This window comes from Orycteropus afer, unplaced genomic scaffold (assembly GCF_000298275.1).
Source record: "Orycteropus afer afer isolate SDZICR_OR568_19922 unplaced genomic scaffold, OryAfe1.0 scaffold00067, whole genome shotgun sequence".
Classification (NCBI taxonomy): Eukaryota; Metazoa; Chordata; class Mammalia; order Tubulidentata; family Orycteropodidae; genus Orycteropus; species Orycteropus afer.
In genome coordinates this window covers 5,425,023-5,439,406 of record NW_006921654.1, presented here as the reverse complement: position 1 = coordinate 5,439,406, position 14,384 = coordinate 5,425,023, and the positions used below count along the sequence as shown (strand labels likewise).

Sequence of the window (14,384 nt, the reverse complement as noted above, 5' to 3'; positions counted from 1 at the left end):
ACTGCTTCGGAAACTCAAGGAGGGATTGCTATGAGTCGGGATCAACTCCACAGCAGTGAGTTTGGTTTGGTTTTTTATCCTAGTTTTAACTCCCTCCCAACTAGGTTAATGCACTAGCCAATTTGAGGAACCATGGATGCCTTTGGGAAGTGGTGAATGCTCTCCACAGACTAACAGACACTCCTGTGCAGAATTCAGCACCAGTCTTGGGAGCTCATGCAGTCCATGAAACCCATCAGTGGACCCCAAGTCAAGAACCTACACAACAGCCTGTTTTTGGCCTCCTCCACATCCAGCATCTTGTGTGCCTCATGTATACAAACAGACATTTTTACTGTGCCATTCCTGTGAATCCCTGGGTGACTGACAATTATGTGTTCCACTGAATGAAAACTCTTAACCACAAACTTGAAGGCCCACCCCAACTGGTCTTTGTTTCTCACGACACATTGACTCAAGGACTCTGTACTCAAATCTACTTGTCTTTTCTACACAATATTCCAAACTGCTTAGCTCCCTCTGTGGAAACTGCCCTCCTCTTACCTTTTCTACGAATCTCATCTGGTTTTCCCGGTTCTGTCACTATCACCTAGGGAAGCTGTCACCCTTCTGACGCCAGCTTTCCTGATTTTGAGACAAGCATGATTTCAGTACTACGGTAGGTCCTGACAGCCCCCTTCATCTTCATTTTCTTCCAATTCTGATACATCCCATGTTTCAACCACAAGGAACTACAGGTAGTTTCTTGAACAGGCTCTGCCCTCTCTAGCTTCAGACCTTTGCTCTGAAAATGTTAAAGGAATGCCTCCTTTCTTGTCTCTTCCACCTTGCTAAATATCTCCCAGTTCCAAGAGTTAGCTCAAGGTCACAACCTAAGGGCTGAGACCATAACTTTCAGCCCTTCTTGGTCCACAGAATACAGCAAGGACTCAATAAATGTATGTTAAATAAGAATAAAGTTCTGTAACATCAAAAAGACAAAGGATTAACATAAAGCTAAACCGTGCTGTCTGGCTCTGTGCTGTCAACAGGGTAGCCACTAGCCACGTGTGGTTATTTGGATTTAAATTAAGATTGTGTAAAATTCAAAATTCAGGCCCTCAGTCACACTAGCCATATTTCAAGCGCTCACCCTTTACTATGGAGATCCTGCAAAGTAGACTGAGAAGAAGACTATACCTTGGAGTTTGGGAAGGAAGAGAAGACTACGCTTAGATTTTTTTTCAAGCTTTAAAAGAAAAAAAAGCATCTCAGCTTCCTTTAAGTGGAACATTATTCTGAACTGCAGTATATTGTTGTTGTTATGTGCCGTCGAGTCAGCCCTGACTCATATATATAGTGTGGATAAAAGTGGAGCCGTTCTGGTTGTTGGAGTGGAAAGGGAGCTGTGGATAGTAGTTGCCCTAATGGGCAGCACAGATATAGAATATCCCCATCATCACAGTGAGTTCTATTGGACAGCACCGACCTACATCTTAAAAGACAAAAGATAATGCATAGGAGAAAAGGGGAAAGGTTATGAATAGGCAACTAATACAATTAACCAAATGGTCCCAAAACATAAAGTAGGCAACCTCATTAGTAAATGTGGATACGCAAAATAAAATACACTAGATGGGCTAAAATGAAAGTCTATCAATACATTGGCAATGTGTAAGGAAATGAGCTCTTTCACACACTACTGATAGGAACATAGTCACTCCAAAGGGCAATTTGGCTGCACCAATTCAAAATGAAAAAAGAATGGACACACTATGAGCTAGCAATTCCACTCCCAGGAATTAATTCTAAGAACACTCCCACAAGACAATGAACAAGGTTGTTCATCACCATACTCTATAATTAAGACAAAAGAATGACCACATTAACTCAGTCTGTAGTTCCATCAAGTGCTCACTCAGAGCCAGAAATGCTTAAAACACCTTCCCTATAGCCTATGAAATGTAAAGCCTTTGTGTATCATGCCTCTGTGTCCCTAAGACCAAGAGACTGTGGGAGAATACCCTAAGAACGCCACAGACCTCCAGCAAAGCGTTCTGCACCCATGAAAAATCACCCCTAGGTCTCAGTTTCTTCACTTATAAAAATCACGACCTAAGTCACAGGGCTTCTTTCACACACTCTCGCTACCTTCTTTCCACCCCAACCACCAAAACAGCTCCACCTTTACCTGCACCATATTCTGCAGTTCAGAATAGTGTTCCATTTAAAGGAAGTTGTGATCTTTTTTAAAAAAATAAAAAGCTTGAAAAAATCTGAAACAAATGGTCTTCTCTTCCTTCCAAAATTCCAGGGTATAGTTTTCTCACTCTAATCTGCAGAATCGCCACAGTAAAGAGTGAACTATTCATTTGGAGATGAGATTCCTAACTACAGTATGAGAAGAGTGAATTTTTAAAGCATTTGCACCAAGTTTGCATAAAAAGACCTTTCCCAGGCTGTCTCAGATCAAAATTTTTTTTTTAATTTATTTTTTTATTAGGATTTGGGTGAAGATTTACAGAGTAAATTCACTTTTCATACAGCAGTTCACATATACTTTGTCTCATGTCATTGACCAAAATTTACAATGCAGCAGCTCCCCTCCCACTTCCTCCCCATAGTTACCTCCTCCCAGTGTCCATCCCTTCATACTCTTCGAGAGGCCCATTGTCTGCCAACCCTGTATATGATCTTGGATACACTCTCCATTTAGACATACATAATTGTTTAGCTTGTTCACCCATCTATCCGTCCCTATACCCATGTTTGCTTTCATTGACAACTCAGTTTTGTATTTACAAAGGGGTTCATATTTGTTGTTTGTACTGCCCATGCAACTCTCTCTGTCTTTCTCATCCTCAATGCTGCCATATTGGTCACTCACATTTGGTACATTGCCCTTCTCTTCACCCAAATCAATATTTATCTCTATCTATCTAACAGCATTCCCTCCCCTTCCCTCCCACCCCTGGTAACCAACAAAGAAAATGTCCTCCAATAGATAAACCTTTCCTTAACTTTCACAATAACGGACTAATACAATATTTGTCCTTTTGTGACTGACTTATTTCGCTCAGCATAATGTCCTCCAAGTTCATCCACGTTATGCGGTGTTTTGCAGATTCTACATTATTCTTTAGCATTGCATAGTATTCCATTGTGTGAATGTACCAAAGTTTGGTTATCCATTCCTCAGTTGTTGGACATCTAGGTTGTTTCCAAGTTTTGGCTATTGTAAATAGTGCTGCGATGAACATCGGCGTGCATATATCTGTTCTTGCCATGGCTCTCACTTCTTTAGGGTATATACCTAGTAATGGGATGGCTGGGTCAAATGGTATTTGTATTTCCAACTTTTGAAGGAATCGCCATACTGCTTTCTACAATGGTTGTACCATTTTACAGTCCCACCAGCAGTGTATGAGAGTCCCAATCTCTCCACAACCTCGCCAGCATTTGTTATTTTCTGTCTTGTTGAACTTTGCTACTAGTGCTGGAGCAAGATGGTATCTCATTGTTGTTTTGATTTGCATCTCTCTAATAGCTAATGATCGTGAGCATTTCTTCATATGTTTGTTGGCCGCTTGAATATCCTCCTTGGTGAAGTGTCTATTCATGTCTTCTGCCCATTTTTTAATTGGATTGTTTGTCTTTTTTGTTATTGAGGTGTTGGAGTGTTCTATAAATTCTAGAGATAAGTCCCTTGTCAGATATGTTATTACCAAATATTTCTTCCCAATCTGTAGGTTCTCTTTTGACTCTTTTGGATCAGATCAAAATTTTTCTGTAGAATCCAAGTATGAGCAGCAGCCTGCAAAATGTACCAAAGAGAAACATAACGCCAAAGGTGAAACGACTTGAAACATCTAAGCGAGACAAGTCCCAAAAGCAAAGACCTCCTGAAACAGACACCGAAGCGTTCCTCTTAGACTGCTGGTTTGTCTGCCCTCTCCTAATTTCTTTAACTGTCCCCAATCAGTTTCTATTTCATGTGTATTCAAAGTTTCCCAGTCAGGAAGAATTTCAAGGCCCAAAGCTCTTGCTTCCCACACCATTTATGGAAGTCCAAATCACTGGCTGGAAAAGTTGCAAAGGAAAGTTTTCCACTTTCACAAGTTTTATTTCTTCCCCCAGATGATCTGTGAGCTGTCTCTTTCAGAATTACAACCCCCACAACCCACAAGGTTTTATATGTTTAAGGTTAAGTAAGTCAAGCCTTAAACTACACTCCAGTCAGTAAGGATACTCTGAATTTACAGCTCGACATCCAGTAAAAAGCAAGTGAGTTAATATTTAAGGCATCCGACCCTCCCTCTGGTTACAAACATTCAATTGTAGATCAGAGACTTCACCTTTGGTTTCAATCACACAAATCAAAAACACCCATTGCCATCTGACTTCAACTCTTACGACTCTACAGGACAGAGCAGAACTGTCCCATAGGGTTTCCAAGGCTGTAACCTTTACAGAAGCAAACTGCCACATCTTTCTCCTGTGGAGAAACTGATGAGTTCGCACCTCTGACTTTTCGGTGAGCAGCTGAGCACTTAACCACCGCACTACCAGGGCTCCTTAAGTCACAGAAGAGAGGCTCTAAACCATCTTCCAGCCTCCTGAGCAGGCTGAAATACCTTCCACCGCAGGCTGGGAGATAATCCCTCATCACAGGACATTTACTCAACCACGAGGAAAGGAAAGCTATTTTACACAGATGATGTAAAAAGTTACAGCTACTGACTTTACCGCCTCCTATCTCTGTAAAAAAGGAGCTCTGAGCTCTGGGCAGTGTACAACCTATTTGGTAACCAGAAGGCTAGCGTTTCAGGTCTACCAGTTGCTCTGCGGAATGAAGATGGGGTAATCTACTTCCATAAAGATTTATCACCTGGGAAACCCAATGGGGGTGGCTATTAGTCAGAACTGACTCGATGGCGGCGTTTGGGTTTTTTATCACTGTGAAAACCTTAACAAATGGGGCAGAGGTAAGTGGCATCCATTATAAACTTTGTTGTATCTATTCTCTGTCAACCCTGAAATAGGCTGTCCTATATATTTTCAGGGAGCTCTGGTGGCGGAGTGACTAAGACATTTGAGTACTAACCAGAAGACTGGCGGTTCAAACCCACCAGCCATGCCTCAGAACGAAGGTAGGTAAATCTATTTCTGTAGTGATACCACTTCAGAAATTGCTATGAGTAGGATCCAACTCAACGGCAGTGAGTTGAGTTTTTATAGGTTTTAAATGACTGGGCTGTTTTTCTCTTATCATTTGTTAATTCCCATCCCACACATCTACCTTTAATTCTGACATTTTCTTTCCAGACTAGAAAGTGGGGTTCATCTCAGCTAATTTATTTTAAAACCAGCACTTATTCTTTTTCTTTTTTAAGAGCTTGTTTTACATTCAATGTTACGTGTATTTAGTTTCACTCCCCATTTATCATGTCCAACTCTAACCCACTCTCCTCCCCTCCCTACCCTGTAATCCTCCCCCTGTGCCCCTCATTATTTATGCACTCCTGTTTGGCCTGCATTTCCTCAATTTGAATGTTGGTCCTCTGGTGTCCTGTGGTCTATTGCTCTAAGGGATGTATTACCATAGAGTATGTGGCTGCATCATCCTGGGTTGAGTGGTCTGCGTGTACATCTTGTTAACTATTGGGCTGAGAGCCAGCCCCTGGGAGTGAGTTTTATTTCAGGCACAGAACATATTCCAGGGCCATAGTATTAGGAGTCTCACCAGATTTCATCTGACCAGTAATTCTGGTCACTATGGAGTTTTTGGATCTTGTTCCCATGTTGTCTCTCCCATTCTATCCAGGATCTCCAGATTTGACCCTTTCCTGAGTGGTTGGCATTGGTAGCCGGGCACCATCCAGTTCTTCTGGTCTCGGGGGCCATCGTGTACTAGGGCTGATTGCTTCCAAATGCCCTTTTTGTGTGTGTGTTGTTCTTCACTTCCAACGCTAGGAGACCATCAGCTACATCTTACATGGCCGCTTGAAAGCTTTTAAGACCCCAGTCACTACTCACCAAGGTAGGATGCGGAGCAAAGCTTTTACGTATTTTGTTGTGCCAACTGAGTCTGGTGTCCCCCAGTACTATGGTCCCGAGATGGTAGATCTACTGGCTCTCTCTCCCAGTGTCTGGTTGTCCGTGAGGGATTACTGTGTGTCTGTCTTCTATTGTTTCTGTAAGGAATGCAGGTATTTTGTATCACTGGTGTGTCTGTGCAAGATTAGCCTCAGCTGAATCTTCCCTTGCTCTAGAGTATACTTCTTTTCACTGTACGCTGTCAGATCATCTCAGGTGTTTCGTGTGTTTATCTGTAGCCTGGTGTTTGGTGTTAATGGAAACGGAGTATTGTGGACACATTGGTTGGTATAAGCCTCTGTCATCTCTCTCTTAAGTGCATTTATTCGGTGTCCTCCCATTTCCTAATGTTATCACGGTGGTCACAGATTCTTCCCGTATATCCCTCCCCCTACCCACGTCAGTGTGTGGGCCCCAACTAGCCTGAAATTAATCACTCCCCTTCCCTCCTCATCCCAGTAACCTACAAAGTGAGTTCCCTTCCCCAAGCAAACCCTTCTTTGTTTTACAGTAATGGGCTCATACAGTACTTGTCTTTCTGCGATTGACTTATTTCACTCAGCATAATGTCCTCCAGGTTCATCCATGTGGTGAGATGATTCACGTATCCTTCATTGTTCTTTAATGTAGCATAGTATTCCATTGTGTGCATGGACCATAATTTGGTTATCCACTCATCTGCTAATGGGCATTTAGGTTGTTTCCATCTCTTCGCTACAGTGAACTGTACTGTGATGAACATAGGTGTACGTATGTCTGACCGTGCGCTATCTCTCACCTTTAGGATATATTAGCACTTCACTTATGATGTCATCACAACCCACGCACTTCTCTGCCAGTGGAGAGGTGTTGGAGGGAGCAACCCTCCCCATCCAAAAAGCAAACAAAGCCACACCTACTGGCTTTCAACAAGATGCAACAGAATACATCCACCAAGATGGGAATGAAACTGATCTCCTCTGTTCATGTTACCTGTAGTGCTTCACATTCTAATTTAAAAATTCACATTAAAACCAGTCAGTGGAAAACTCCCATGAGAATAAAAAAATCAAAGCTGACAGAAGAAACAGAGTATCTCCAGTCATACTCCCTAATGAAATCCCTGCCCAACGTTCCCTTGACTTTTGAAAATGCCATACAACAAGTTAAAAGGTTGCTACGGGACAGATATCCCAAAAACATTTTTATTTTTACCTTTGAGGGAAAAAAAAAATTATCAGCTGACTGCTAAAGAAGCCAATGCATTTAGTGTTTGGTTAAAGCTGCAGGTAGAATCTTCCTTGACCATGAAGGATGATCATCCCCACTGGCAGTTAGGCTATCTTGAGTAAGCAAACAGTTCCCGGGCCTCAAGGGCAGCGCTGGGCAGGTTCCCACGCCTTAGCATGGGCTGGAAGCCGGCCCACAGTGAAGGTCATCAGCTCTCTGAAACCTTAGCCACGTGTTAGGGAACAGGGGCAACTATTTTCTGCGATTATGGCCTAAAGAATAAACTGGACCCCCAAAAAGGGTACGATGAGTTTGTAGCTACTCAGAACATTATCCCAGCTGCAAATGCCTTGGAGATTCTGTTCACTTTTGTTCAATGTTCCATTATCCGGAAGGTAACAATTATAACTAGATCTAAGAATAACTGTGTTTTATTGTCATGATTTGTGAAAAGAAACAGGGTAGACGGTACGTGGAAGGGCAAAGGCAATGCCCTATTTTAAGTCCCAAATTTCTTCTTTTTGATGGGTGGTGGGAGCTGAGCGATGATGTCATCCAGGGGCCGCTCTACTGCCACCAGTGTTCTTTCATCCAAAAGTTCCATGAAGAGGAGAGGCTGCAGGTCAAAGAGATGAAAATGATTCTACCAGGAATTCCGCAGGCTCCAGGGCTAATCCTGACTAGACAAACTTGGCCTAAAAGGTATTCAGCCTCATTCGAGGGTGGCGTAAACTACGTCTCTCACAGTCTCTCCTGACCCAGGACTCAAAATGCTTGGAAAGGCTAGGCACTTTTAATGGAGTTCATGCATGAAAGACTCTGCAGGACTTTTCCTGTTTTCCTGCATAGAAAATCTATGATTCTCTAATTTCTTAGGAATAAATACTAAGGGCTTTGGGGTCCAAAATCTTTACAAATGGAAAGTGACAAATGCATGAAGAAAGCCAATCACACTGGAATAATTTACAGATAAATCCTCCTTTTCAAAAAAAAAAAAAAATTATTACAACCCCCCAAAAGATGTTCCAGGACCCCAAACAGCTATAGTATCTTAAGCTCCATAGATGTTTGCTTTATATACAGTGAAAGCCTAGCCCAGAAAAGAAAAAGTCAAAATAAATTCAAGGACTTCCTTTTTTTGTTTTGAATTTACCTTGTGGAACAATCTCTAATCAGAATTCAAATTCAAAAATCAGCTTTTAAAGAAACAAGGACCCCAATTGGACCCCAAGATTATTTCTCACTACTGATTGTTTCATTTTGGCCAAGTATGATGTCCCTGCCTCTACCTAGCGAGGCAAGAACAATGAAATGCAGACATAAGGAGCAGACGTGCTCAGAAAGGTCACCTATCTCCCCTAAACCAGGTTTTCTTCCTGTAAAAGAAAGGCATTGCTATCTTCAAATTGTGAAGCTTATTGCATTTTGACAACGTCACAAGTAACCAACTCCCCAGGATGCGAGAGAGTATGCCTTACCTTATATTTCTTAGAAATCTTAAAGGCATGGGCTGTGCGTCTCCTGGCCCCATCTGATTCGTTTGCGAGAGAAAGTGGATTGTAGAGTAAGGTTTTGTCATTTGGAAGAGGCTAAAAAGAACAAAAATATACTCTGTTTTATTGAGCTTCTATGGGCCAAAGTCTATAAAGGGTTTTCAGGTAAAGCTCATCTTCCAGTCATCGTATCATATAGTGACTGCTTCCAGCAATCTCCTCAGGAAGAGCACTGCAGCCCCTCTCCCAGCCGCATAGAAGGTGGGAGTACGAGGCCACAGAGAGCTTGACACTCCATGCCACCAAGATCAAAGGGCCCAGCTGGGGTTTCTGGCCAATGTCATCAGTACCACTTTATCAGAAAGGAACAAACTGGCACGGACAGGGGCTCAGCCCACGCAGGCTTTCCAGACTCTCCCCTACCCAGATCACAGACTGACCAAGTGACTAAAGTTCTTCTGAGGCAAAGCCTCAACACAAACCACCCCTACTGATGTCACTAGCACCTTGAGAGACGGCCTGTTGCCAAGCAAATGATATTTCATCTCTGACTTCCTTGGGAAATAGCTCTGTCCAACATGAGGAAGTGATGGACTTATCACCAACGCTTGGGGAAAGTGATCTAGGCTGATTTACAAAGAGGCAAGCGAGTAGGAGGGGCCCTTCCTGTATCACTCATCTCACAGAAGGCACTTGCCAGCCAGCTTGGCTTCCCACACCGAGAGGACGCGGGGCCCATGAGCTGCGTTCCAATGACACATCACCTTCAGAGCCATCTGCTGCTTTCCCCTGTTCCGTCCACCCACACCTCCACAGAGATACCAAAGCACCATGTGTTGGTTGTAAGCTGAGCTCAAAGCGCTCTGTAGGCATGGCCACCGCTCACAGTGCTCCCAGGAAAGAAAGCACCCGCCAGAAAAGACACGTAAATTTGGAGGGAGTCAAAGCAACAGCTGGCAAAGAGGCTGGAATCTGAAACTGAGGAAAACGCTCACATCCTACCTAAAAAGTAGCCCCGAAGAAGGCAATTCTCCCAGCTGGGCTCACACCCTACCTAAATCACAGCCCTGAAGAAGGTAATTCTCCTAGCTGGGCTATTTTCAAGATACGAAGACCAACGCCTCAAACCTGCTGAGAAGTGTCTCAGTATATTCAATCAAGGGACACACGTGGTCAAAACCTTTAATGCAATCTCATCATTCTATCACCCCAGGGCAGAAGGGCAAAGCTGGAAGTAACTTAGCCAAATCAATGGTGTTTTCCCAAGGAGGTCACTGACCCGATCACTTTCCCACCTATGTTTATGTGCTCAAAGGCAAAGCAGAGAAATAGTCAAGTCAGCAAAAACCAGGAAACAAGTATCTGCCCCTTCTGTGAAAGCCTCTTGAGTGTGGAAATACAAATGAGGGAATATATAAACAAAAATCCCAGGAACCCTTATTCTGGTTCTCCTTCCTCTGTCTCACTGTCCTTATTGCTTTTAGAACTTAGAGACTCCTAAGTAGAGGAGATTCAGTGGATGTAGACGGGGTAGTGGTGAAGAACTCACCAATGACTTGTCAATGATGCAAAACATGTAGGCATCGTGGAGAAGGATGTGCATTGGTCTTTTGGGATGAAAACTGATGTGTGTGATGGGAGTATCTCTTTGGAGCCAAAGATGATGAAACCCCTGCTTCTGGATGGTACGGCTCCATTCTGTATACTGTTTGTCTGGGATGCTGTACTCAAATACCTGGAAAAGAATGACACAGAAGAAATTCAGGTTGGTACCCAGAAAGACCAGAAGGGCAGCCCCTCATTCACGACCAGAAAATATCTATACAAACCATGACACACAATATTCAGTCTTACTCTTTCTCACTTCTTTTAAATAAAAAAATTTAAAAGGTCAATTTGTGTTGTTGTTACGTGCTGTCAAGTCAAACCTGACTCATAGAGACCCCTCCTTGGATTTCTGAGGCAGTATCACTACAGAAGTAGATTGTCCTACCTTCCTTCTGAGGAGTGGCTGGTGGGTTTGAACCACCAGCCTTCTGGTTAGCAGTCAAGTCCCTTAGGTACTACGCTACCAGAGCTCCCATACAGAACATTAAAATATTCAAACAGCATAGAAAGATTTATAAAGAAAACCCTCCAACCTTGACCCTCTCCCTTCTCTAAGACAAGAATAACCTATTTGTTGTTTAAATCTTTTCAGCTATTTTATATACACAATTCACACTATTCTGAACCTTTTTTAAAATTTAGCATTACATCATGGAGATTGACCCATATCACCATATATATAGACCAATCATGCCCCTCCTCCTTTTTTTTATTTGTGATTTGGGTACAAGTTTACAGAACAAATTCTTCTTTCATGCAGCAGTTCATACACATTTTGTTTCAGAACACTGACTATAATCTCCATAACGTAACAGCTCTCTTCCTACTTCTTCCTTGTGGTTAACTGCCCTTCTGATCTCCCATGGTTGACTGTTCTAAGGAGTGTACCTACCTAGTATAAAAATGTTCACCTTATATACCTGTTGAATGTTTGGCTGGAAGCCACAGAAGTGAGTTTAGTTCCAGGCCCTAAGGGTGACTAAGGGCCATAGTCTTCGGGGGTTCACCAGTCTCTATCAGGCCAGTAAGCCTGGTGTTTTTTATGATTTTGAGTTTTGTTCCACATTGTTTTCCTACTCTAGCCAGGATCTCCTCCACTCATCCCTGTCCAAGCGGTTGACAGTGGTAGCCAGACACCATCTAGTTCTTCTGGTCTCATGGTCACGTAGGCTGAGGGGTTCACATGGTCCACTAGTCCCTTGGACTAATTGTTTCCACATGTATTTGGTTTTCTTCATTCCACTTTGCTCTGGATGAGGAGAAACCAATTGTTGCATTTGATGGGGGCTTGCAGCTTTTAAGACCCCAGTGCTACTCACCAAAGTAAGATATAGAACAATGTTTTTGTGTGGTATGTTATGCCAACTGGGCTTGATGTCACCTGCAACTATGGTCCTGAGCCCTCAAGTCCAACAACTCACTGCCTTAGGGTGATTGGCTGTGGCTAAGAAATTATTACATCATAACTTTGCCCCCTTTCAGTTCTATTTATACAGATAGTCTTACAGCATGTACAAACATATATGTAGAAATATCATCTGTCAGCCTTATATATGGGTCATAGGTATATCCCCTTTTGCCTAGAAATACCTGATTGTTCAACCTGTCTACTTACGTATCTACTTATAGATTAATGAGTGTTTTAACTGATGAGCAGTATTGTGTATGTAAAAGTGTTTATCTCTGTTGTCTGTACCACTTTTGCACCTTTCTATGTCTTCCTTTTCCTCAGTGTTATTGTGTTGGTCACTCCACTTTCGTATACTGCCTTTCCTTTCATCCAAATCAATACTTATTATGACATACAGAGCCCAATTATGCCCTTAATTGCAAAAGTATCTGTAAGAAGATCTCTTAGAATTGGAACATCTGAATCAAAGTGTGGATTTTCAATCTTTTAAGACATGGCCATATGTCCTCCAAAGAGGTTATGCTACTTTACGCAATGTATGGGACAGTTCTCTGTGCCCTCAAAACATTGCATCTTGCCAACTCTTTGATCTTCGCCACTCTGACAGGTAAAAAAATTTCCAACAAGTTTTAAAAACAGAAGCACTTAAGGGACCAAATGACAGAAAAACATGTCAGGTGGACATGATGAGTATGTGTGACAAAGGCAAGGATCTGGCTACACCGACTTCTGTCTTTGATCAAGGACATAAGTCTATGAAACTGCAATGAGGGGTTTTGTTTTTCAGATAGTGTGTGTATGCACATGCTGTATGAGTGTAAAAACTGCTGCTCAAAGGAGAACACACCTACTACCTTACCTAGCAATCCAATAAAACTGCTTCCCAACAGTTCAGCTGGTACATGTTATCATCCCCATCCTACAGATGAGGATATACAAATGTCAGTGATTGATAACGTGTTCTGCAGACAAGAGTATATTAAACATCTCCTTACAATTAGTTAACTTGATACAGAAAAAGCATTAGATTTTAGACTCTAGTTTTGGCTGAAGATTATGTACCTGACCTTCTAAACCCTATCATTCTGACCTGATTTCCTCATCTGCAAAAGTGAAGTTAAATTTAGTCTTTTAGCACTTTCAACTATCAAAATCTGATTCCATCTCATCTTTAGCTTGACATCTAAGCCTGTGTCATCTCTGTAAAACAATCAGTATTATGCAAAAATTCCTCCACCTTGCCACGTCTTTTTGTTCTTGAATCTCAGTGCTTCATCATTCAAACTGCACCCCATCAAACCAAAGCATACTGCAGGCCTATGTTGAGCATAGGCATCTCTGGCAGCTTTATTTCACACAAGAGAAAAAAACTACCTTTATATCCTCTATCGAGAGCTCTGGTAGCATAGTGGCTAAGACACTTGCCTGCTAACCAGAGGGCTGGCGGTTCAAACCCACCAGCCACTCCTCGGAAGGAAGGCTGGGCAATCCTACTTCCGTAGTGATACTGCCTTGGAAACCCAAGGAGGGGTCGCTATGAGTCGGGGCCGACTCGACGGCACATAACAACAACAACAACAACATATCCTCTATCATTTTTAAAGCAAAGCACTTACAAAATTGTCATTATCTCAGCTTCGAGGTTACTATCCAGCAGAAAGGAATAAGAAAGCACTGGAATCTCCCTCACCTGCTGGTCGGAATGAGCGATGACAAGGTTGTTGGTATTGGGAGCGATGGCCAGAGCAGTCACAGGGAAATTGTACGCAGGCACCGTGCAGTGAGGCTGGGAACAAACAACAGACCTGAGAGGCAATTCCACGTGACACTTTCTTGTAAGAAAGCCTGCACGGTTTAGGTCAGTTGTTTTTTGTAATTCTCCTTGGAACTCCAAGGGTTCTAAGAAAAGTCTCATAAACCTGAGGCATTTCCCCAAACAACGTACTTTATTTTTAAATGTATGTTTAACTGCTTAGAAAATTAAATAGCATTTACAGAGCAAAGCTTTCCTTGCTACTATTAGTACATCTATATGAACTGCTTGTATTAAAAAAAAAAAAAAGTCATTGAGCAGGAAACATACAACTGTACACCGAATTTAAAAGAAATTAATGCCTGGGCATGGACATTTATGTACAATTGCAAGGCATGTCCACCAATACACATGAACATTCTTTAAGTGCCAGACAAGGCTCAAAAACAAGTGGTCAGGACATGCTCTTGCCACAGAGTAACAGAAGTTCGGTTAGCAGTCACAGGCAAACCCATTAAATGCTACCATTTGATACTGTCTTTTTTAATACTTACTGCAAGTTTTGGCAAGTTCTTACCTGACTTTTGTGATGAGAAAGATGAGAATTTGTAAGGGATCATTAGTGATTCAATGTGTACATGACAATGTCATTACTGATTAGTGAAACATTTTCCCTGCTATTCCTTTTTAAATTTCTGGTTCTACCTAGTTTACCAGTACCCTGAGACTGCAAGTTAGGCTATTAAAGGAAATGGTTACTATCTCCTACTGTTCATCCCTCTCTATCAGCATTTGCTGGCTACTATCCAATTTCCACAAAATACCGTAACTTGGA

At 42.2% G+C, this 14,384-nt stretch overlaps 1 protein-coding gene across 1 annotated transcript in view; it reads right to left on the bottom strand.

The window, feature by feature from the left end:
- Window positions 1–7,783: 7,783 nt before the first annotated feature.
- Window positions 7,784–14,384, bottom strand: part of UTP4 (UTP4 small subunit processome component) — a 38,102-nt gene continuing 31,501 nt past the window's right edge. The window contains exons 13-16 of the mRNA XM_007940299.2: window positions 13,487–13,582; window positions 10,327–10,512; window positions 8,763–8,873; window positions 7,784–7,900 (exon numbers count right to left, since the gene is read on the bottom strand). Of these exons, the coding sequence (XP_007938490.1) occupies window positions 7,784–7,900; window positions 8,763–8,873; window positions 10,327–10,512; window positions 13,487–13,582 (510 nt within the window). The remainder of the gene's footprint in view (window positions 7,901–8,762; window positions 8,874–10,326; window positions 10,513–13,486; window positions 13,583–14,384) is intronic.